This window comes from Salvia splendens, chromosome 11, assembly GCF_004379255.2.
Source record: "Salvia splendens isolate huo1 chromosome 11, SspV2, whole genome shotgun sequence".
In the NCBI taxonomy this organism is placed as follows: Eukaryota; Viridiplantae; Streptophyta; class Magnoliopsida; order Lamiales; family Lamiaceae; genus Salvia; species Salvia splendens.
In genome coordinates, this window is record NC_056042.1 from 6,217,379 (window position 1) to 6,241,069 (window position 23,691).

The 23,691-nt window shown below is 38.7% G+C and overlaps 3 protein-coding genes across 8 annotated transcripts; 1 reads left to right on the forward strand and 2 right to left on the reverse strand.

The window, feature by feature from the left end:
• Window positions 1–5,558: 5,558 nt before the first annotated feature.
• On the forward strand, window positions 5,559–11,538 carry LOC121755555 (protein NLP6-like). 4 transcript variants are annotated; one of them, XM_042150869.1, is made up of 6 exons: window positions 5,559–5,926; window positions 6,499–7,076; window positions 8,933–8,980; window positions 9,059–9,986; window positions 10,118–11,287; window positions 11,368–11,538. In XM_042150869.1, the coding sequence occupies exons 1-5, from the start codon at window positions 5,752–5,754 to the stop codon at window positions 11,260–11,262; spliced, it is 2,874 nt and encodes a 957-aa protein (XP_042006803.1). In that variant the 5' UTR covers window positions 5,559–5,751; the 3' UTR covers window positions 11,263–11,287; window positions 11,368–11,538. The 4 variants fall into 4 exon arrangements, with proteins under 4 accessions (XP_042006803.1, XP_042006802.1, XP_042006805.1 ...); XM_042150871.1 differs by having other exon boundaries at window positions 5,560–5,926; window positions 10,118–10,296; window positions 10,378–11,538; XM_042150868.1 differs by having other exon boundaries at window positions 10,118–11,538.
• Window positions 11,539–14,611: 3,073 nt separating this feature from the next.
• Window positions 14,612–17,727, reverse strand: LOC121755041 (bidirectional sugar transporter SWEET4-like). 3 transcript variants are annotated; one of them, XM_042150324.1, is made up of 6 exons: window positions 17,517–17,727; window positions 16,523–16,567; window positions 16,393–16,429; window positions 15,267–15,645; window positions 15,072–15,191; window positions 14,612–14,962 (listed from the first exon to the last, which is right to left on the reverse strand). In XM_042150324.1, the coding sequence occupies exons 2-6, from the start codon at window positions 16,563–16,565 to the stop codon at window positions 14,789–14,791; spliced, it is 753 nt and encodes a 250-aa protein (XP_042006258.1). In that variant the 5' UTR covers window positions 16,566–16,567; window positions 17,517–17,727; the 3' UTR covers window positions 14,612–14,788. The 3 variants fall into 3 exon arrangements, with proteins under 3 accessions (XP_042006258.1, XP_042006256.1, XP_042006259.1); XM_042150322.1 differs by lacking the exon at window positions 17,517–17,727 and having other exon boundaries at window positions 16,523–16,656; XM_042150325.1 differs by lacking the exon at window positions 17,517–17,727 and having other exon boundaries at window positions 14,816–14,946; window positions 16,523–16,656.
• A 1,664-nt stretch (window positions 17,728–19,391) lies between these two features.
• Window positions 19,392–23,274, reverse strand: LOC121756313 (protein KINESIN LIGHT CHAIN-RELATED 1-like). The gene is made up of 3 exons (XM_042151820.1): window positions 22,386–23,274; window positions 19,968–20,864; window positions 19,392–19,863 (listed from the first exon to the last, which is right to left on the reverse strand). The coding sequence occupies exons 1-3, from the start codon at window positions 23,051–23,053 to the stop codon at window positions 19,629–19,631; spliced, it is 1,800 nt and encodes a 599-aa protein (XP_042007754.1). The 5' UTR covers window positions 23,054–23,274; the 3' UTR covers window positions 19,392–19,628.
• Between the last annotated feature and the right edge of the window lie 417 nt (window positions 23,275–23,691).

Sequence of the window (23,691 nt, forward strand, 5' to 3'; positions counted from 1 at the left end):
GCATGCCGAGCTGGAGCATGCCGAGCTGGAGCATGCAGAGCTGGAGGCAACGACAGCCGAGCATCACGACGCAGCGCTCCCGAAGCCGAGCAGCACGACGCAGCCGAGCAGCCCGCCGCAGTGCGGGAGTAACCGAAGTGAAGAACTAGTTGTGTCGAAGAGATCCTTGAGGCCGAGAGACAAGCTCAAGGCGCCGAACAAGTTCACGAACTAGCCGATTCACTTTGTTCTTTTTGATTATTTCCTTCCTTTTATGTTTTACTATTTTTGGAAACTTTAGTTTACTTACTGTTGAGTCGGGCCTGATTTATAAGCCCAGTTCGGGTTTTCTTTGCGGTTCTTTCCCGGATGAATTAGGTTACGTCGAACCGCCCTAGGGTTTTTAGTATAAAATAGGGTATTTCATCAACACATTATTTTTATGAATGAAATATTTTCCCTACACAAATCTTGTGCCGCAAGTAATTTATTTCGTTCTCTTGGCTGCTGCGTGGAAGACGTCCACAAATCCAGCCGAATTCACGAGCAAGTCCGCGAGGTTGTCGTGGGAATTGCTCGCCACACATCGAGAAGGAAGATCTCGGAGCCGTTACGGAGAACGTCCGTAACAGGGAACCTCGTATCTTCCTTTAGAGGTTTATTACTTAGTTCTTGATTTAAATCGAACTAAATCAATTTTATTTTTACTATATAATTTCGTGCTAAATTATGTCTATTGTATTTTCTAATATATCACTACAAACAGTTTTATTTGAAACTGTATGATTAATTACACATGATTTGAAGTCTAATTTGAAAATAATTTTGTTTATCAATAAAGGTTAACTTTTTCATAAATTTGTATATATTTAAAGGTTAATCGTTTCCTTTCCTATTATTAATTTATTTTAATTGTAAAAAACCTAAAAAATTTCTATTGTATATATGAATATTTAACTACTCTATATGAAAATTGTATCCACTTTATTAATCTTCGTACAATTAATAATTACTCTGGATTAATGCCAAAGTAGAAACGCAGAAACCGGAAACAGCTTTATCCATAAGGTAGGAATTAGGGACATTGAAAGGAAATACGTAGTATCTTTATCCCAAAATGTCCCAGCGGATCCAGGATTGGCAAACGGAGGGAGCGGAATTTATATTAGTACTAGCTTGGTTTAGGGCGGAAATGACAATTTTTTCAATCTTTGGGGCGACATCGGGACAAATGGAGGGGGTAGACATGACAATTTAACGTCTGGATAAGAGGAAATTAGTCGCACGGAGGCGGCGGTCGCCCCCGCTCTCCCGTAGATCCGCCATTTGTCTTACTATTTAAAGAATTTTTTTGAACTCTTTTTTATCAATACTGTCAAATTGGGATATGGAAAATGAGACATCGATCCAGTGAATTTTTATTGGATCACTGAATCACTCATTCAATCCGACTCATGCGTGGTATGATATTAAAATTTTTATATGTACATGATGTCTATATATATATCAAAACATACAAATATTCGAATAAACTACCAGCACAATCTAATTAGATAAAAATTGTGAAAATATATAAATACATTCAACCAAAAGTACGCAAAAATTTTCACCGATATTTGTTTGTGTACGCTAGAAATTATTCATGTATATATGCATACTTGAAATTAAAAGAAAGTTTTAAAAAACTGATTAAGTATTTATTAATCCGTAACATCCCGTCTTATTTTATATCATAATCTTCATATAATAAAAATAATTATGATTATTTTATATTAATCTATCGAAGCATCAAAATTAAACTCTTGCTTTGGTGTTGATGGGTATAGCTATAGTCTACCGCATTAAAGCATTGTTTCTTACTAGTATTACACAAGGTGACTCTCAAGATAAGATAATAGTGACATAAGTTAAATATATAGGAATAAATTAGTTTTAGCGGTAAAAATGAAATGAATAATCATGAGATATGAGTAATATAACATTGACATTATGGAAATTGGTCAAGATAGATTATCACGGACCGAGCTTGTATAAAAAATGTAACCGAGCAAGAAAAATAAGCTTAGACATGACGTATTAACATGCCAACCAAAAGGCCCCTAAAGGTATAAAACATATCTAATGTAAGTTGATGGTTCACTGAAAACTTAGCTAAACGAAACCCAACTAAGAGCAAGTTGGATACACACTCCTCTCCTTGGCTACGAAGGTGCGTGAGCACGTGGCGAGCTGACTCGCCAGCTATTCCTATACTGCGCAATGCGCACGGCGAGATCCATTGCTGATGTCATGCAGCTAGCTCATCCCAAAATTAAAAAAAAATCCATTGAGTAGTGGTTGGAATTGGAAGTTTGAAAGCTGCGCCTAATGCTTTTTCTTTTTATTTTATTTACTATTTTAATTTTTTGAAAGCGGCCGACGTTGGATTCGTTTCGTCGCTTCACAGTTAAAACAATAAAATTCCAAATAATATCTTATATATTTAATGGTAAATGTAGTTTCTCTTTTATAGCAATATTATTTTAATACTACTATTTGCATTGGCACTACACAATTTGCAGTGATCATTGTGAGCACCAGGTTGCCACAGGGTTATCAATGTGTATTTATTAGCGCACAAATCACCATCAATTTGTGTAAATTAATGAGCATGATTAAAGTAGGTTTAAGCTTTAATTTATTTATTAATTTTGTCAAGCACACGAAGTTTCCTATATACATTAACAAAAAATAACATAATAAAGCGCTTATAATTTTTCGCTTTTTCAAGCCACTTGCTATAGTAGTATATGATAAGACTTTATAAATGTACAGTTGATTGAATTATTATTACTCAGATAAAAACAAGGAAGCAAAGCAGAGACTCACCTACGCAGCCTCCCACTAAGAATAATACCACAGTCATTTTATTTTTTAGTAAATGAAGTAATCCATTTCCCGAATAAAATAGTTTATTTGATTCACATTTGGATCTTGACATTCTATATTTTTTAGATTATTGCTCGTCATCAATTCTAAGATCATATATTTGTTGCCATATACTGTGCTTTGTTTCTGAAGCAACTGTGCCTTGATTGATTTTTTAAGTTACAATTTACGTATGCTTTCACACATTGGAGAGATCTGTTGAGAGAGAAATATTTATAAAGGTAGATGTTTAATAATAGTAATACTAACAATAATGGAAAAACTGTTTTTGCAAAATGCAATACAAATCATTAATTTATATTTAGGTTAAAATTGCATTATAAGTATTGAGTCATTATTATATATGGCTCGAACTACTCAATGACTTTAAACCCAAATTAAAAAACGTGATTCGAATTTTTGACAAACTTTGATCCATGCCATTTATAGGTGGTCAAAATATTCGACACGAATTATTGAGCAAACAATATAGGTATTACTACGTGCTATATAATAGTGAACTTCAAAATTGATCTCTGAAAAATGAGGTTCGCATGCTCTAAATCATTGAATTAGAAAAAAAGTATCATCACCGATCTTTGAAAAATCATTTATCACATTTAAAAAAAATTCTCCACCTATTATTTTCCATTTTACTCCCGAACTCCTCTAGTTTCCATATCATTAGTAATTATTTCTATCTCATTACTCATCTCTCTAGTACAAAAATGGAATGAGATTTCAAGATAAAAGTTACGAGTTGGATGGTTGAAATCGTGTACGCCTGCGCTTGAGTGTATAAAAAAGTGTTATGATAATTCGGATTTGATTCGTAACTCAGATAATTAAATACTTAATCTAGAAAAATTGAAGAAACGAGCTTTTCCGTACCATAAACAAAAACAAACAATAAGGGAGACAATTAGAGCATCCACAGTGGTGCAGAATTCCCAAAAACACCTCCTGCCACGTCAAAAGGAATTCCCACTGCACTGCCACGTCATAAGGAATTCCCACTGCACTGTGGCGGAATTCCCGAAGGAATTCCCACAATTAAAAAAATTCACAAATTCACAAATTAAACAATTTCCGGAAGTAAGAAATTTACGGAATTAAATAGTCGACACAAATAGGGAAAAATATTCCATTAATAAAAAAATGTACATTTCACCAAATTAAAAAAATACATTTCAATAATGCTTCACCCCCACATCAACGACGACCCCTCCGCTGCCATACTTCTTCAATAATATCGTTCTGGAGTCGAACATTGGCTTGTTTTAGGCGCATGTCGGGGAATGCACGGACTCGATCAACATTGTCGTGGGGTATCCCCATGCGGACATTGCCAGTGGCCACGCCGTGGCTTGGACTCGCAGCATCAGCGTCCTCGTTAGTCCACTCAGTCAGTGCTGGACCTTCATCTTCGACAATCATGTTGTGCATGATAATACATGCGTACATGATGTCGGCGATGCTGTCAACATAGCACAGTCATGCGTGACCCTTCACTGCCGCCCATCGACCCTGTAGCACTCCGAATGCCCGCTCCACATCATTGCGCGCTGCCTCCTGACGTTGCACAGAGTATATTTTCTTTTCATCTGCTGGGCATCTGATCGTCTTCACAAAGACGGGCCACATCGGGTATATCCCATCCTCCAAATAATAGCCCATGTTGTGCTGGTTGCCGTTGGCGACGAAGTTGACGGCCGGACCGACGCCCATGCACTGGTCGTTGAAAATGGGCGACGACTGGAGGACGTTGATTTTGTTGTTCGACACGGCTACTCCAAAATAGACATGCCAAATCCACAACCGGTAGTCAGCTACCGCTTCAAGGATCATCGTGGGATTCTTGGCTTTGAAACCAGTAGTGTACATCCCTTTCCTGGCAGCGGGGCAGTTCTTCCATTCCCAGTGCATACAATCTATGCTGTCTAACATCCCCGGAAACCCGTACTGATTCCCGTGCATATCCAGCAGAGCCTGACAATCTTCGGGGTTAGGCTTCTAAAGATACCTATCCCCGAAAATCTCTCTACCGCCATGATAAAAATACTTCAGGCAGTCGCCCGCAGTCGTCTCGCCGATGTGGAGGTAGTCGTCGAACATGTCGGCCGAACCTCCGTATGCCAACTGCCTAATTGCGGCAGTGCACTTCTAAATTGGCGTGTGGCCGGGTTTACCAGCCGCATCCTCCCGCATCCTAAAATACCCGTATCGACGCTCCAAAGCGCCCACGATACGCATAAAGAGCGGTCGATGCATCCTAAACCGTCGCCGGAATAGGTTCTCCCCAAACCGTGGCTCCGGCGCAAAGTAATCTTCGTACAACCGCCTGTGGGCAGCGAGGTGATCCCGGGAGACTATAGTGCGACGATGGATGGGTCGAGGCACCGCCGGCGCAGCGGCCGCTTGTTCCTCCCTCTCAGCGGCCTCCCGCACACGTGCGTGTATCATCTGCATCATGTGTTCATAATGCCCATCACCACCACCACCACCACTACCACTACCACTACCGGCTATTATGAATATATAAAAGAAATTTAGAGAGAGAAACTTGTTAATACAAGTGGTGCGAATGAAATAAAGTTTAACGGGATGTATATATAGGAAAAAAAAAATTTAATGCATTAAACGGGTGAGAGTGGGGGCGTGGAACAGAGGAACAATTCCCTATTCTTTATCCTTCAATTCATCACCAAGTAGACAAACTGTATTTACTACTACTATTAGATTCCACCAATTTTTGTAAAATGGAGCTGGAAATCACCATTATTCCCTTCTTTCTCTCTCCTCCACTCATCTCTCCCACCCACTAAATGCCATCCGAACCCGAGGACGACACCCCCGGACCTCCTCATGGACCTGGATCTCGATCTCGACTCCTCCTGGCCCTTGGATCAGATCTTCGCCGCTGCCGCCAACTCCGACCAGCCCTGCTCCCCGCTCTGGGCCTTTTCTGATGATAATAACACCGCTAATCTCGTCGCAGGCCCCGCTTTCCGCTTCTCCGACTCCTCCAAGATCTTCTCCTGTACCAATTTCGGCCTCTCTCTGTTTTTTTTTCATAAGTATCTGTTGGACGAAGTTTGTGTTTCACTTGAACTCCACGTTGCTGAATCCTTCTTCTTTTTTTTACTAACTTTGTAATTTCTCATGATTGTTTATTTATGTAATTGTTGAATCTATGCTGTGTTGCAGCGAAAATTCCTTTTCTTCTTGAGATTTGAGTTGCTGTGACATGTGATGTAGATGATTAAGTTCTAGTCAAAGGTTTATGAATGGAGAAATTGAGTTCCATTTGGATTCTAAAGTTTAGTTTTCTACATCTTTTCTGCTTGGAGCCTCACTCTAACTTATTCCAACTTTTTGGGAAGCGAATAATAGTTCAAAAACTGATGGAGAGGCTGTTTCATTTCACATATAGAGAAGTTTTAAATGATTACTGTATCAGTCTGCAGTCTCAATTTCCGTCTTTGTATATTTTTGAGTTAGAGTAGGATTGCTTGACTTACCAGGTGTTTTATGTTAGGAAATGTTTTAGTTAATGATTACGTTCATTGACCTACTTTGTATATGCGGGTGATCGCGAGCGTTTTTGTGCAGATTCAGGCAATCCTGTGGCAGCAACTGAAGGTGGACTTGATAATCATGACAAGAAAAAGCTGACTACTCCATTGATGGGGTTGATGCCTATTGACAATCCGGATGGATCTTGCATAATAAAGCAAAGAATGACTCAGGCTCTTCGGTATTTCAAAGATTTGACTGAGCAGCATGTTTTGGCTCAGGTATGGGCGCCGGTGAAGAGTGGTAGCCGATATGTTCTAACTACTTCAGGCCAACCTTTTGTACTTGACCCCAATAGTAACGGACTCCATCAGTATAGGTTGGTGTCTCTGTCGTATATGTTCTCTGTGGATGGAGATACTGATGGAGACCTCGGACTTCCCGGGCGTGTGTTTCGGCAAAAGTTGCCGGAATGGACACCAAATGTTCAGTATTACACCAGCAAAGAATTTCCCCGCCTTAGCCATGCTTTAAATTACAATGTCCGGGGAACGTTAGCTTTACCTGTATTTGAGCCTTCTGGGCAGTCTTGTGTTGGTGTTCTTGAACTTATAATGACATCTCAGAAGATCAACTATGCTCCAGAGGTTGATAAAGTCTGTAAGGCACTTGAGGTTAGTCTGCGTCCCCTCCCTTAGTGAATATACTTTTTGAAGCTCCAACCACCATGATTATCATTTTGATCCCTGAGATTTGGCATATTTTTTGCTCTTTGGTTGATATTGCTTGCTGTAAGTTGCTTCCATTTCATTGTTGTTATTTAGGGTAGGGGCTCCCATCCGGTGCAATCATGTGAGTGTAGACGTCACCACGGTTCGGGAACCGGCGGTTCACGGTTCAGAACCGCCGGTTCCGGTTCAAGATTTTCTTGAACCTGAACCGGCCCGTCGTAGCTTGGACGGTTCCGGTTCCTGAACCGTGAACCGGCGGTTCACGTCAAGGTCCGGAACCGCCGGTTCCTGGCCGGTTCGGCGGTTCATGTTCATGTTCATGTTTATTTTATTTTATTTTGTTAAAATTGTAATTCAAGTAAAAAATGTAAATATACTTGCATAAATAAAATTAGAATAATGCGATGTACAAATGCAATTTTATTGATACAAATTTCAACTATATTACAAATTACAACTTTAAAATTACAAATTACAACTTAAAATTTACAAATTACAACTTAAAAGTTATAAATTACAAAAGACTTAAAGTCTTGATTACAATTTACAAATTACATATTCGAAACAAATGGGAGAAAAAAGAAATAAAGGAAAAGGACTTGAGCTCAACTTAAATTTAAAATTTAAGTTGAGATGCCTGCGACGAGATGAAGACATGATATTGATGGAAATTGAAAGTGGAGAATAGAGAGTAGTGTGATTGTGTGAATATGATAACGTAAACAACGTGAGTAAATTATGAGTGCAAATAACGTAAACAACTTGAGCAATTAGAGAGAATGAGGATAGGGAATAGAGAAATTGAGATTGAGAAGAGAAAGACTTGTTAACACAAGAATGTGGTGAGTAGAAATGAAGAGGAAGGGGGTATTTATAGGGGGAAAATGTGATTAAATTAATAAAAAAAAAATTCAAAAATTCAAATTTTCAAAAACCGGCGGAACCTACGGTTTTTTGGACGGAACCGCCGGTTTTGTCAACGGTTTCTGACGAAAACCGGCGGTTCCGCTGACGGTTTCTGAAAAGGCTAGTATGTAGGTCGGAAATAGGCCTGAAAAGCTGCCGGAACCGCCGGTTCGGAACCGGCGGTTCCGACGAAACCAGCGGTTCCGACGAAACCGGCGGTTCAAAACCGGCAGTTACGGTTTGCAAATAATTGGAACCTGAACCGACAAGGGCGGTTCTGGTCACGGTTCGAACCGTCGCCGACGGTTCCGGTTCGGAACCGCCGGTGACGGTTCCGGGCCGGTTCGTCCGGTTCGGTTCGGTTCGGTTCGGTTCGGTTTGGGGACGTCTATGTGAGTGGTATTCCAAATCTGCAAGAGACCAGAACAGAACCTCTTTAGTGCTTCTATATGAATACTGGAGTTGATTCCTGTGGTTTCTCCCCCCCCCCTGCATAATACATGACTCTCTTATATGTTTTTTAACAATCCAGTGATCTACATCTACCAATTCTACATGTATGATGGCCATTCTATTAACTATTTAGACAGAAGATCCACCTGCTCTTGAATATGATAGCATGTTCCAACATTCATGGGCCTTAAGAGTGATAGGCGGTAGTTCTACTTTCAAGTTTGTTGACTGATTATTAGGCTAGTAGCTAACCTAGGCTCTTTTGTGATTCATGATGTAAACTGTTAAGGCAATGCATGTTGAAGATCTTAGACATCATTTCTGCTACAAGATTCTGGAAGTTATTCTACTTCTTGGTTTCCTTAATATTCAGTGTGTTACCCTAAGTTTCCTCATGAGTTAATGGATCCCTTCATAACGCAAAATTAGTTCTTCTGCAGGCAGTAAATTTAAAAAGCTCGGAGATATTGGATCATCAAAGTACACAGGTAAATCAGGCTATTATCTTGATGATTACATGTAATTCTTTATCTGAACACCTGTGTGCATATGTCATTCTTGTATAGCAGATATGTAATGAAGGTCGGCAGAATGCATTAGCAGAAATACTGGAGATAATTACAGTTGTATGTGAAACCCACACATTACCACTAGCTCAAACTTGGGTTCCATGCAGGCATCGCAGCATACTAGCAAACGGTGGTGGGTTTAAGAAAAGTTGCAGTAGCATTGATGGGAGCTGCATGGGACAGGTTTGCATGTCAACAACGGATGTAGCATTCTATGTGGTGGACGCTAACATGTGGGGTTTCTGTGACGCTTGTGCTGAGCATCACTTGCAAAAGGGGCAGGGTGTTGCTGGGAGGGCATTTGAATCCCTTAACTCATGTTTTTGTCATGATATAACTGAGTTTTGTAAGACTGAGTACCCACTAGTTCATTATGCACGCATGTTTGGCTTAAAAAGCAGCTTTGCAATTTGTCTACGCAGCAATCATACTGGAAATGACGACTATGTTTTAGAATTTTTCCTCCCCCCTAATGTTGAAAGCTATGAGGACCAGCAGTCCTTGTTGAACTCCCTTTTAGTGACAGTGAAACAGCATTTTGGGAGCCTGAGGGTTGCTTCTGGAAAAGACCTTGACAATGAGTGGAGGTCCATTGAGATCATCAAGGCTTCCATAGATGAAAAGCTTAATATGAGGACTGATTTTGCTGCCGCATCACCGCCTAGGCCTCCTGTGCAAAACGGGGAAAGCAGACATCTTGATGCTTTCAAAGGGCAGTTATTGATGGGTAAATTCTGTGGTGTAAATGGAAAAGGAAATGTCAGTAGTCCTACTGGACTTCAGAATGGTGCATCTGTTGCTGAAGCAAAAGTTGTAGGCAAGAAGCCCGAGAGAAAGCGGGGGAAGGCAGAGAAAACAATAAGCTTAGAAGTTCTGCAGCAATATTTTGCTGGTAGTCTTAAGGATGCTGCAAAGAGTCTTGGTGGTATCACATTCTCTCTAAAACACATTTCTTTGAGCTTTTCTATCTGTGATATATATTGTATACCTTGTATGTTTGTAATTGTACTGATCGAAATTCAACAAACCTTATCATGACACATTGTTTCTCTACAGTTTGCCCTACTACAATGAAGCGTATCTGTAGGCAGCATGGAATCTCTCGCTGGCCTTCCCGCAAGATAAATAAGGTTAATCGTTCTCTTTCAAAGCTAAAGCGTGTAATTGAATCCGTACAAGGTGGTGAAGGAACATTCAGTATGACTTCTTTGGCTACAAGTTCTAGTCCTGTTACGGTTGGTCCAATTTCTTGGGCTCCTAATATGAATGGAACCAACCAGCAAAGCTCACCTGGCTCTGGACCATGTGAATTTCAGGAAGAGAAGAAAGAGGTTGCTACCAAGTCCCGTGGAGCTGATGAACAAGCAGAGGCCTCAAATCATTTTATTGGAGATGGGAGTGCAAAATATGAGAAACTCACTCCTAATGGAGGTGGGTTTGTGGCAGGTGAAGGTTCACACCGATCAAGAGATGGGAGTGGATCGAGAGAAGAGAGCACAGGAACACCTACTTCGCAAGGTTCGTGTCAAGGTAGCCCTTCTCTCAGAAATGAGACCTCCCCCCAAAATGATCCAGTTGTTTCACCTATGGATGAACACCGCATGAAACTGGGAGGCTCACAGGGTGGGGTGTGTCAACAAACAAGAGATATCAATCTATCTTCTGGATTTTCAATTCCGGGCAATTTTATACCACCACCTGATGGGACATTCCGAGGAATGCTGGTTGAGGATGCAGGAAGTTCACACGACCTGAGGAATTTGTGCCCAGCTGGTGAACCGCTGTTTGAAGAGCACGTCACAGAGAACAGTTGGACAAGACCAACTCTTCCCGATCCCATGCCCGAGGACTGCATAGCAGCTCCAGCCGAAGACCATATGCCAAGGTTTTCCGCCAGGCCAGAAGTGAAAACAATTACCATAAAAGCCACGTACCGAGAAGACATCATCAGATTCCGCCTTCCAATAGATTCTGGTATCGTCAAGTTAAAAGAAGAAGTGGCAAAGCGGTTCAAGTTAGAGCTGGGTACTTTTGATATAAAATATCTTGACGACGATCATGAGTGGGTCCTAATCGCATGCGACGCTGATTTGCTGGAATGCTTCGATGTATCAGGATCATCTGGTGGCAATATAATCAGGCTATTGGTACATGACATCATGGCCAATCTGGGGAGCTCTTGCGAAAGCTCAGGCGAATGACAAGAAAATTAGGCGTATCAATCAGGTATGGTTAAGTTATGATAGAAATTCTTGTTGTGTTAGGAGAATTCATGTGTAATTGTAAATTTTGTTTATTTTGGGCAGCCTTTTCCGTTTGCCAGAATTTTTTGTAGTACATCTTGTGGGGTTTGGGAGAGTAACTCTTTCTGCTCACATCCTTTGATAAAAGCTTGTGAATATTTATGTCACACCTTTCTAGTTGTACAAGTAAAAAATTTGCTGTTGATAGAATCAGCAAATTGCCCTTTTAAGTTATTATTATTTCTCATTCATATACACTAATGCTTTTGGCAGCTTTATCCCTATTAAACTGTCGTTTTATTAGACGTATTTATTTTTCGAGATATGTAGTTAGTTGGAGTGGTGGTTGAATCATGAATTGATTCTAGTACTAAGTCTCGAATGTTTGTTTATCACTTTTGAAATAATATCTAACCACTTGCTCTTATAATTTGTCAATAGTTAGAACTTAGAATCTTGAACGAGTCCCAACTGTTCTATTTTTCCCGGTAAGCTTGGTCGGAGAAATTGTTTTAGAATCGTGATATTTTTTGTTATGACATAATAGAACAATTGTGTAATCGAGATAAACAGAAATGTAAAGATTACCAATGTTGTGTTGACTACGTCTACGTGCAGAAAACGGAGAACAAATTGTATTCTGATTGTTTTCAGATTGTGGCTACAGATTACAGAATTATGTGTCCTACTCCCATATAAATAGGCACACATGAGACAGGCTGGGCCTAGTATGACAATCCTATCCCAGTTCGGAAACATAATCTATACAGATTCAAGACATACTAACAAATCTCCACCTTGACTTGAATTCTCCCTTGCAGATGCATCATTACAATGCCAGATGAACAGCTTGCCTCAGATTTGCCCTCCTCGGGCAACTAACTACTCATGACGTTAAGTGAGTCCAAACAATGTTGAAACTTGCTATGTGGGGCCGGCTTGGTGAACATATCAGCAGAATTATCAGTAGTACCTACTTTCTTCACCTCAATTCTCTTCTCATTCTTCAGAAAATGATAGTACCTCACATCAATATGTTTGGTCCTCTCATGATGGACTTGATCCTTGGCTAAACAGATAGCACTCTGAGTATCGCAGAACACAACAACTTGCTCTTGATGTAGACCAAGATCACCAACTAGCCCTTCCAGCCATATTCCCTCTTTAGCAGCTTCTGTCAATGCCATATACTCTGCTTCAGTCATAGATAAAGTAACTACTGCCTGCAAAGTTGCCTTCCAACTAACAAGGGAACAACCAAGAGTGAAAACATAGCCCAATCATAGATCTTCTATCGTCAACATCTCCAGCATAATCAGAATCAGAATAGCCAGTCACAGAACAATTAGTATCACCTCCATAAACGAGACCAACATCAGATGTACCTCTCAAATAACGAAAAATCCTCTTTACAGCCTGCCAGTGCTCTTTTCCAGGCTGCCCCATGAACCTGCCAGTGATATCATAGAAGATCGAACATCTTCCAGAGACAGAGTTTCATTCCCAGTCATAAAAGACTTTACGAAATTCTCATACGACTCATGTAAAGAAACCAACAAAATTAAAGCAGAATCCTCATCTTCTACTACGCAAATCCAGCAAAATTTTGTCCAAATTTTTCAGATGATCCCGAAGGGGCATACCTTTCTGCATGTGTAAGCGGAACATGCATTGCTTCAGAAGCAGCTTATTGGTTAGAGACTTCGTCATGTATAAACTCTCCAACTTCGTCCAGAGGGCAGCCGCAGTTTCCTGATCAGCGACTTCGATGATAACATCGTCAGACAGACACAACATGATTGTCGAGTGAGCCTTTTCATCTAAGGGTACCCACTCGTCATCCTTTCTGTCTGCCTTCTTCGCTTTTCCCTTTTCCGTTAGCGGCGCCCACAACCCCTGTTGCTTCAGTAGAGATCGCATCTTGATTTGCCATAAACATAAACTATTTCTCCCAGTGAATTTGTCGACCTTCACGTTCAGAGCAGACATCTTGATCGATTAACACAGAAACCCTAACAGATGCAGAATTCAAAACCCTAGTCCGAAAACAAGGCTCTAGATATCAGTTTGTTGTGACATAATAGAGCAATTATGTAATCGAGACACAAACGATAACGTAAAGAAACACATAATTTACGTGGTTCACCAACGTTGTGTTGGCTACGTCCACGAGCAGAAAATAGAGAATGGATTTTATTCAAATCGTGGCTAAAGATAACAATTCTGTCATACTCTCATATAAATAGGCACACATGAAACAGACAGGACCTAGTATAATAATCCTATCCCAATTCGGAAACATAATGTATACAGATTCAATGAATACTACATTTTTCTTGGTAGAGTAAATTTGAGGTTAAAATGTATGATTATGTAAAACACTTACCTTATCCGTAGATATAACTGGGCAGGAATTATGCTTCTCGAATGCTTACTAATCTATATATGTGTCGGGTACGTCTAGCTCGAAATGTATCCCGATCTCCCTTCATTTTTCCTTTCTTTCCTCTTCTTTAAGTCGGTAATGGAGCAATAGAATCTAATTGCGGCTCTCTTATCTCAAAGGTCCGCACATCATCTCACAGTCAGACAAGCTAGAAAATTGATTATGTAGAAGAAATGAAAGAGTGGAATACCAGCTTTATCAAAATAAATTTTATGCAATAAAAGTAAATACTTACTCGAAATTCTTCAAAGTAGTCATTTATTTTATTTTCTTTGGTGCCAATGGCCGGTCAAAATTAGTTACATGTCGAACGCACTTGAATGTCACAGTAATCTCTAATGACATTGAAGAATGCACCAATAACTTCTTATAACATTCAAATATTAGTGATAATTAATAAACTAAGCTTATTTAACAATCAATAATTAACAACAAATCCGGTATAAGGATCACTCTTTAATTGTTTTATCTCATCAGGCAAACCGAGTCCATCATTACTCATACTCAGAAGACCATTTCGCAAGATCCCAAATATATTTATTCTCATAAATAGGAGATTGATTTCTTAACAAATCTTTTCAACCACTCAGTAAACTTGTGATGATTATAAGTATTTCCTAAATTGGACTCTAATAGCCATAGATTTGCTATAAGTAGCATTTTATCCTCAAACAAATTTTTTAAAAATAAAAGAATCCTACAAATTCGATGCATATTAACATGCATTGAAAAGTGAGTAAATATTTTGAGTAAAATGTATAATTGCGCAACATTGTAATTTTTATAATATCATCCTAATAAAAGCGTAATGAGAAAATTTAGTAATAAGACAAAATAAAGACATTATAATATCACCATATATACATTTTATTTACGCAAAGCATGAGAGTCGACAACAATGTAAAATAAAATGAGCACACAACTTCGAAATCGATACAATAGCATATCACGGTTGCGACATAGAGCAAAAACAGAAACGAAAGAAATAAAAATAGAAAATGGATGACGTCATGACGACGATATTCAAATAAAATGAATTCAAACTCCATTCAAAACGTCGCCGTTCGGGTTCCGCTCAGCATCAATTTTGGCCAAGTTCACATCCCCTCCCTGCGCTTTCCTCTGCGCCAAAATCCTCTGCGTCGATTTGTAGAAGGTCGCGTATATCACCAGCTGCGCAAATCCCAACGCCGATCCTATCGAATTCGGCACCTTCAATTCCAATTCCAATTCCAATTCCATTGTTACAACGAACAAAACACAGAAATTAACCAGAAGCAGAAGCAGAAGCAGCATTTTGAATGTAGAGAAATATACATACAAGAATGAAAGCATCGAATTTCAAAAGTGCGTAAGTCGTCCAGCACAAGCCGTTGATGAAGGAGAAGAACGAGATGAAGAAGGGCATGAACTCCACGCTCTTAGTCGTGATCACGAGTTTCTGCCAAAAAATAAATAAAAAATTACTGTGTGTAACCCATAGTAGTCCATTAGTATTCCGGTGAAAGTGATTTACCATTATGGATAAAGGGGCGGCGTACATCATGATGTTGCCGGCCATGCAGATGCTGCCGACGATGTCGGAGCGGGACTTGGGCTTTTTGACGAGGAGGAGGACGCAGAGGGCGAGGGCGGCCAGGAAGAAGCACTCGGCCACCACCACCGCCACCAAGCGAAGACGCTTCATGGGGATGGAGTAGATGAGGAAGAGAGACAAGTAGACGATCTCGATCGCAAATCCGGTGCCGTTAACGGTCAGAACCAGCGTGCTGTTGGGTTTGACCATAGGCAGGCCGTATAGTATCCAAAGCCCGCAGTTAAAGAAGGTCGCTAGGTATGGTAATGCTGAGTATTCCTCCACCGCCTTTTTCTTCCATATTTTGTAAAATGTTGGCCTTTTCCCATCAAAATCAAAATACTCTTTCGATCATTAAATGCCTCATTTTTTATTTTTAGTTAATAATGATTTATTTCACTTACTTATTTTATTCATATTTTATTATTCTCTCTGTCCCTAAAAATTTATCACATATTTTCATTATCGTCCATCTCACAAAATTTGTCACATTTCACTAACTCATTCTTAATCCCGTTTTATTATTAAACTACTCCCTTCGTCAATGAAATATTTTCCAAGTTTGACTCGGTACGAGATTTAAGAAATGTGAAGAAAATTGAGTTGAAAAAGTTAATGGAATGAGGGTCCCCACATTTGTATTTTAGTTTTATAATAGAATGAGAGTGTAAAGAGTTAGTGAAAAGTGGAGACCATTTACCAAAAATGGAAAAAAAAATAAAGTGGACAATTTTTCATGGACGGACCAAAATGGCAAAATTGGACAACAATTCACGGACGGAAGGAGTAATATTCAAAAGTAGGACCAACATTCTACCAATTTTTCATCTCACTTTCCATTATATTTTCTAAAATTCTTGTCTGATCAAAATTTGACAAAATTTAAGGGATGGAAAGAGTATAAAACTAATGGTACTAGATAAAAAAAAGTATGACTTATCTTAAAGTAATTTTTTCTACCGCTTTCTTTTCCAAAGTCTTAACAATTTTCAAACATCGGAGTCAATAAAAAATGGGACATGTATTGGTGAAGAAGTATTAAAAATGGGAAAATGTTCAAACTTACAAAGGGGAGAGAAATAGTGAGACGGATATGATATTCCCTGAAAATAAACAAATAGATATCAGAAAATAAGCTAAACATTTGAAATTCTATTTATTTATCTTTTATTGGTAGAGAATTGTCACCATCTTACCTAGAATGCCAACGAGAGTACGAGCATCTTCTTTAGAAATCATGGCTGAAACAAGAAGATAGAAATTAATGAAGAAAAAACCCTAAAATTTGATTGAGAGGAGATGGTGTTTGGGGATGGAAGGGAGAGGGAGATCAAATGCATGTTGAATTAGAGATAGGGATTGTGTATATAGACAGGAAACGATGAAGAGGTTGAGTTTGGTGTTTGTTTGTGTATTATTACACAACCAAATTTTGTTCTGTCACCTGCATGACATGTATTGGCTGCGGCATTTGGAATAAAACATGGAATTATCATTTTCTTGAAAAATAAATATATAAAAAAAACAGAATTAATGTGGCACAATATTCTAAGCTCTCAGACCAGTGCCAAAATATTAATTATTTTCTGAAAAATGCATTGTTAGTAAATTCTGGACCGAGATTTCATTTTTAGCGGCTTTTTTACATAAATAATAATAAAAGTTTATTACATACACTGACTTCGAGCTAAACTTTATCCTTATCCATTAAGGTTGCTGAGTTGGCAATGAGTAAAATGCAGGTTGACCTTTTTTCACAATTTAGAACAATGAATGTAAATTGGATACATGTCTGCCAATATGTTTTTGTTAATAAATGCATGTAGATTTCTGTTGCACTTAATTGAACAATTTGGAGTATCCTTACAAGAACAAATATGAAAATGAACATACAAATACATAATCCTTTCACTTTGTTACTAAAAGATATAGTATAACCCTGGGAAAAATCAAATTAATTAACCGGTTAATTAAACTACATAGGCTAGCATGCATAACAAACTTTCTTTGATGTTAACCATATTATACATAAACAATACGAGAACGACAAGTTTCACATCGGGTATCGCGTTTTTATGTATATCTGTCGCGATATATATGCAATGCATGATAATGATCGACGCTGTAAACCTTAATGCGTAAGGATAATGAGCAAAACGCGGCCGGATCTTCGGCTTAAACGAGACGTACCTCCGGTTCCTTATTTGTTAGCTTTTCATGGAGGACGACGACGAAATTATTTTCCTAAATCGAAACAGAAATGAGAAAGTTTGTCGAGGTCTAGGACAAATAGAGGTTGGTGTGTGCATGAGAGGCGCAATGGGATGCTTTTCTTGTATGTTCTTCATAAACAAGTGTTCCGTTTTCTCTTTTCAACAATCTATGTTAGATAGTTGATGAAATTCTTGCCGTCTCTTTATCTAATTGGAAGAATTAAATTTTTGCTGAGAATACTATGTCTGTATTTATATGAATTGTATTATAGCTTGTGGACATCAATAAAAAATAGGTAGTTAATGAACTATTGGTGGCTAAGAGTTTAAGACTAGTGTTACTAAATTTGAGGAGGTTGTACACTATTAATTATGTGGATTGGGTAGTACCCGTTGGTAATCAATGGTATTTAGTAAATTTAGGGAGTGATTTTGAGTATTGTGGATATTATTCAATGTGACATGTATGTAATAAGTTAAAGAAGGGTAGGGAGAAAATCGTGTTTAGTGGAAGGTTTCTCATGGTAATAACGTGAAAATGTGAAAGTGGCATGCATTTTCTGTTGCCTTACTATACACCTTTCGGTGCATCCAATGATTTTGAATGTCCATTAATATAACATTTTGGTAGTTACTAAATCTTTATCTAAAAAAAGAAAGGGGGCTTGTTGAATTAAGATTCGTACTACTAGGGAAGACGAAATGGAATGAATAAACGAGAAACAAAATATGAGAAGGAAGAGTGTACAACAATTAAAATATTTAATTTAGATAATGATATTTTGTTGTCTATAATGTGATATGGTTTTAGTTGACGTCTGATGCACACAAATTTTACATGTTTTTAGTAGTTAGATTTGATTTGATTAAATATTAATTTTAGTATATTTTCTACGTTCCTAAATTGGTTGTTTATCATTTTAGGTAGACCTGCAAATTTAATCTGCGGGTTTCGGGTATACCCGACTTCGACCCAATACCCGACGGGTTTTGGGTACCCAAAACCCGAAATTATGGGTTCGGGTACGGGTTTGGATAGTTAATATTAGAATTTTTCGGATTTAGGGTACCCGAAACCCGTATTAGGGTACCCGACTAATACCCGATTAATTATGTATTTGAGATAAATATTTTTATTTAGTATAGGGCCATAGGCCTGTAGGGTAAATCTAGGGTAAATTTATTTAATCTCTTTTATGTTTCAATTTATATCAAAAAATTCTTTATTTTAAAATTAAGTAGTGTCTATTTAACTATTTGTCTTATGTCTATTTTATTATATATTAGAAATTTAGAAAAAGCTAAAACATTAGAAATTTTTTTACTTTTAATTACAATTAAATAAACTATGGAGGATAAATAGACATCAAAGTAAGTAGTAAGTAGTAAGTAGTAAGAGTTTGACACCCATTAATCCATTAGAGTTCAGAATGTGTGAAAATATCAAAACATAATTAAGTGTATCATCTCTGAATAACATAATTGCCTACATCAAGTGAACAAATAAATCTTTACCGTACATATGATCAAATACTACCTAATTCAATATGTTAATAGCAAGTTTGGTCAAATTCTAATCTATTCCATAAACTTTGAAATTGAAATACTAAATCACGAAGTTTCAGTTTTTCCAAATTGTCCCATTTATGCACAAAATTATCGTCTTTTAACAATATTCAAAACATCTTTCATTAGTATTTGTATATTTCTTCATTTTCTCATTTCTCTTCCTATTAATATGGTTTCATATTTTACAAGATAATAAACATATAAAGTAGCTAGATAAAAAGAAAGAGCTACATTGCTACATAAGTAAGTGATATTTTGCATCTAAAGGGGACAAAATTCCAGGTTGCCTGAACACCTTCAACATAATAAGTGACATTTCTTTCCCACAATTCCAACTTAACAAATGGACAACAATAAAACAATAGAAGAAAAAGGGGAAAAAAGAAATAAACACAATAGCAAATCAAACGCCATGGAAAACAAAGGAGCCTCACCAAATTACAACTTAACACCATTCACAATCTTCTACCTTATAAAACAATAAGAATTATTATAACCTGTGAGAAAATAAAATTCACACTCAACTTCTAAACCCGAATGCAGACCATTTCTTGGACGTCTCTTTCTTTGTCCTTTTGGAATTAGGATCAATCAGGTTTTCAAGGGATTTCGCCTTCTTGTTTCTAGACCTCCCGGCTTCTTTCAACAGCTCTGCTAGTCTTTTCTTTTCATCGTCAAAATCTGGATTGGCTGTTCCAAGTTTCTCTTCTCGCAGTTTAAGAACATACTCCAGAATCTCTATCGCATCTTCAATTCTGTACATATAAACCAAGATTCAATTAGACACAGAAATTTAAAAACACTGAAGTTAAAGAAGAAAAAAGAAGTATAACGAGGATAGTCAATGAAATTATGTTACCTTCCCATAGCATCATAGGTTGCTGCGAGATTGCTATATACACCGAGAGTATCCTGATGACATGGGCCACACTCCTGTTCCAGTATTTCTCTAGCTTCCTCAAATAATTCTGCAGCCTCATCAATCTTAAACAACTGAACGCAAGCCAGACCCATTTGGTTCAGCACAACACCAAAGAAAGCTGATTTCCTCTCACCACTGGCTCTAAGTTTGGCTACAGCACTTTCAAAGGAGCTGCGTGATACCTCATACCTTCCAACCATGTAATACATCACCCCCATTCGTGCTTCAATCCCAGCTACCGTACTGTGTTGTCCTGGTTTATCCTCCAATAGTTTCAGGGCCTTCTGTAAGAGTTTCAAAGCTTCCTCAGGTTCATTGAACAACTCATAAATAGCTGAAATTTCTGTCATCCCACTAGCAATCTCTTCTGAAGTTGTTCCGGGAACAGGTTTCGCATATATTCTTAGAGCATTTTCACAATATGATCGCGACTCTCTTAATTTTCCTGTCTTGTAGTACAGGTCAGCAAGCCGGACAAAGACCGAGGCCACCGAAGGGTGGTTATCACCTTTTGAAGATTTGAAGACAGTGAGTGCCTTCTGGTAGGAGAAAACTGCCTCATGAGATGAATAGATATTGCCAATGCTAACATCGATAGCAGCAACTTCATTTTCTTGTCCATTGGCAATCATAGCCATGCTGGCAAGTACAAGGTGTTCCAAGGCTGCTTCATAGTCTCCTTTAGCCTCGCATATGAGAGCCATCAATCGACGGTCCGCTGCTTCCTCTAGAGATGCCGGTGGGCTGTGCACTCTATGAATTTCAAGAGTTTTTTTGCACAAATTATCAGCTTCAACAAATTGCATGGCTTGAACATGGGCCTCCGCCAAGTATCTGCAAGATTCAGTAATCGCAATTGATTATAGAAACAATCAAAATTTGGCAGTGAAATATGATTTATGTATTTACTGCATATCATTTATTTGCTTCATGATATCCCTAATAATTTCAATACTCCCATTTTTAATGTCTTTCCCTATTTTGCTTTTACTTCCTATCCTTTAATCTTCTCATAATTTCTTCTATAGATTTCTTCGTATTTTTTCTATTCTTCTTTAAATTTCTCTTATTTCTATGTCTTAAATTATCCTCCCTGATTGGATAATCGACAACTTATTTCGGAATGGAAAACATGTGGCCTGACAGTGAGGAATCAGGAATGTGCCATGATAAATTCATGAACTATGAAAAATAAAGTCAAATAGGGGTTTGGCTGAGGTTGCAAGTGTTACTTAGGTGCTGAACAAGCCTTGTACATTAAAATGAAAACTTAGATGAGAACATAAGATAATAGGAACCCATCTCATTGAGTGAGTTTATCAAACAAAGAACCAGACGAACTGCACTGAACCAAGATTAATTGAGAGGGGGAAAAGGGGAAAAATGGTAGTACTCCTAATGAATAGATAAAGGAGAAAGAAAGCATAAAGCTGTAAAAGAAAGGAGAAGAACAATAGAAAGCATGAAAAAAAGAGACCAAGAGATTGAGGAAGGTGGATGTTGGAAGAAGAAACGAGATAGGAGAAAAAAGGTAAAAAGGGGAAAGTGAAGGTGGTGGGAGGAAAAGTTGTTAAGAAGAAGAGCAAGGACCACAAAAAATTGAGAAAAATGGAAAATAGATGAAGAAATTTGCACTGTATGAACAATCCTATCTTACTTAATCAATTTTAGTCACGATTTGTGAGTAAATATAAGGGCATCAAAACAATTAGGTTTCAACTTGGATCAAACCCACTCAAATTTAAGGCTAGACCATATAAGACTTTCCGGCTACTCGAGTTGAGTCAATTGTTCAACAAAAATTGATATGGGAATTCTTAACCCTAACACTAAACCTTCAGTTTTTGAGTTAGCCTGGAGGGCTGATTAGTTCACCAAAAAAATCCGGCATGTTGCATAGGTCTAAATGCCACATCTTGACGGAGCAGCCAGCCCAAAAGCTGAATATAAGATAATGCATTCACAAGTTGCACTACAATTTCTCTCCATCCTTGAAATTTTAGTTTAGATAAGTTGCAGTACATTTTCTATCCAACCTTCAAATTTCAGTTCAAAGGAAGAGGGGAAGTTAAAGAGCTCTCCACACAGTAGGTTAATTCGGTAATTAAGTAAAAAGAAAATCTAAAAAGCTGAGGAAAGTGTGAGTGGTGAGTCTAGGCGTGTACGTAGTTTAGACTTGAATTCTCCTCATAGAATGAACAAAGTAAGCCATATGTATTTGCGATAAATCGAGCTAGCATAACACAATTCAGATAAGCAACCAACTATTCCCCTCTAATTTGAATATCACATCTTCCCAGCGTTAGCTCCAAATAAATTCAAAGAGTGGCAAAAGAAGAAAGAAGTGAAACCTACCTGCAGGTCTCTGCAACTCTGGGATCATTATCACCCAATGCCTCCATCTGAATTTTGAGGCCTTCCTTGTAGCACTCAATCGACCGATCCAGCTGTCCAAGCATGGAATGCGTATCCCCCAGCTGCATATACCCCGAAAACGCCGCCAGCGCGTGATCCGCACCCTTCGCCACCTCCGGCACCTTAATCGCCCGCTCCAACACCGGCACCGCCTCCTCGAATTTCCCCAAACTGCAGTAGATCGCCGCCACCACGTGCAGACTCATAGCCAAATCCAGGCTCGGCTCGCCGTCGACGGCGCATTTCTCGAAGCTCTTCGACGCTCGCAGCGCGTAGTCCAGGGCTTTGCTGGGGCCCTCGCCCGACGCGATCGTGTCCCGAGCCAATTTGAGCAGGAAGGGGCCGAGATCCGGGTTGTCGAGGGAGGATTCATTGAGGAGGTTCTTCTCTGGCGGGGATTTCTTCCTGGCGGAGCCCCGATCCGGCGAGGGTTTGGCGCGTGAGGTGGAGGGGGAAGGGGAGGGCGGGCGGCGCGTGGCTGGGGAGTTGGATTTGGGCTCGGATCTGATGGTTTGAGCTCGGATCGGAGTGTGGGGAGCCTCGTCGGGGACGGTGATTCGAAGCGGCGGCGCGTCCGGCGGCGTCTTGACGGAGACTAAACCAGGCATAACTGAATTGAAGCGTGGAAATTGGGGATGAGGTCAGCGAGAGTGGGAATGGAGGGAAGTAATTTAATAGGGAGGTTTAATTAAGAGAGTTAATTAGGGATTAATACAGGCCACCATTTCCATGACTTGCTCGCTTGCTGGTGAGACTGTGGGAGAGAGAGAGATGGCCGTTGGGGGTTCATAGAGATAGGGTGGGACGAGAAACATCTGATTATGTCTGGTTCTACTTTGTCCAGAAAAATACTCATTGTAGTATTAAATTCATATATACGTTACAAATCTTTAGGCCATTACCAATGGGACGAGCGCCACGTCATCAGTTTTATCCTCCTGCCCCATCTGCAATGTGGCGCCCTAAGACGCCTATGGCATGCCCTATATATTTTTATTTATTTGAATATTTAAATAAATACAAAAATTGAGAAAAAACTTCATTTCATTTATAAAAATTAATACCTTACAATACGAATTAAAAATTAATACATTTATAAAAATTAATACATTTATAAAATTAATACATTACAATACGAATTAAAAATTAATACATTTATAAAAATTAATACATTTATAAAAAAACCTTCATTTCAATCACAGAACATAATCATCTTAATAACTCGAAGAAGCAAATTCTCGTTTCA

Bases quoted from the DNA above. Each gene is read 5' to 3' on its own strand.
- LOC121755555 (XM_042150868.1), top strand. From the start codon at position 5,752: ATGGACCTGGATCTCGATCTCGACTCCTCCTGGCCCTTGGATCAGATC. The intron at 7,077-8,932 runs GTTAGTCTGCGT...GTTCTTCTGCAG, and splicing joins AAGTCTGTAAGGCACTTGAG to GCAGTAAATTTAAAAAGCTC. The intron at 9,987-10,117 runs GTATCACATTCT...GTTTCTCTACAG, and splicing joins TGCTGCAAAGAGTCTTGGTG to TTTGCCCTACTACAATGAAG.
- LOC121755041 (XM_042150324.1), bottom strand. From the start codon at position 16,565: ATGATTTCTAAAGAAGATGCTCGTACTCTCGTTGGCATTCTAG. The intron at 16,430-16,522 runs GTAAGATGGTGA...GTTTATTTTCAG, and splicing joins TACTCTCGTTGGCATTCTAG to GGAATATCATATCCGTCTCA. The intron at 15,192-15,266 runs GTAAATCACTTT...ATTTTTTGGCAG, and splicing joins CCGCCCCTTTATCCATAATG to AAACTCGTGATCACGACTAA.
- LOC121756313 (XM_042151820.1), bottom strand. From the start codon at position 23,053: ATGCCTGGTTTAGTCTCCGTCAAGACGCCGCCGGACGCGCCGCCGCTT. The intron at 20,865-22,385 runs GTAGGTTTCACT...TGAATCTTGCAG, and splicing joins AGAGTTGCAGAGACCTGCAG to ATACTTGGCGGAGGCCCATG. The intron at 19,864-19,967 runs GTAACATAATTT...TTATATGTACAG, and splicing joins ACCTATGATGCTATGGGAAG to AATTGAAGATGCGATAGAGA.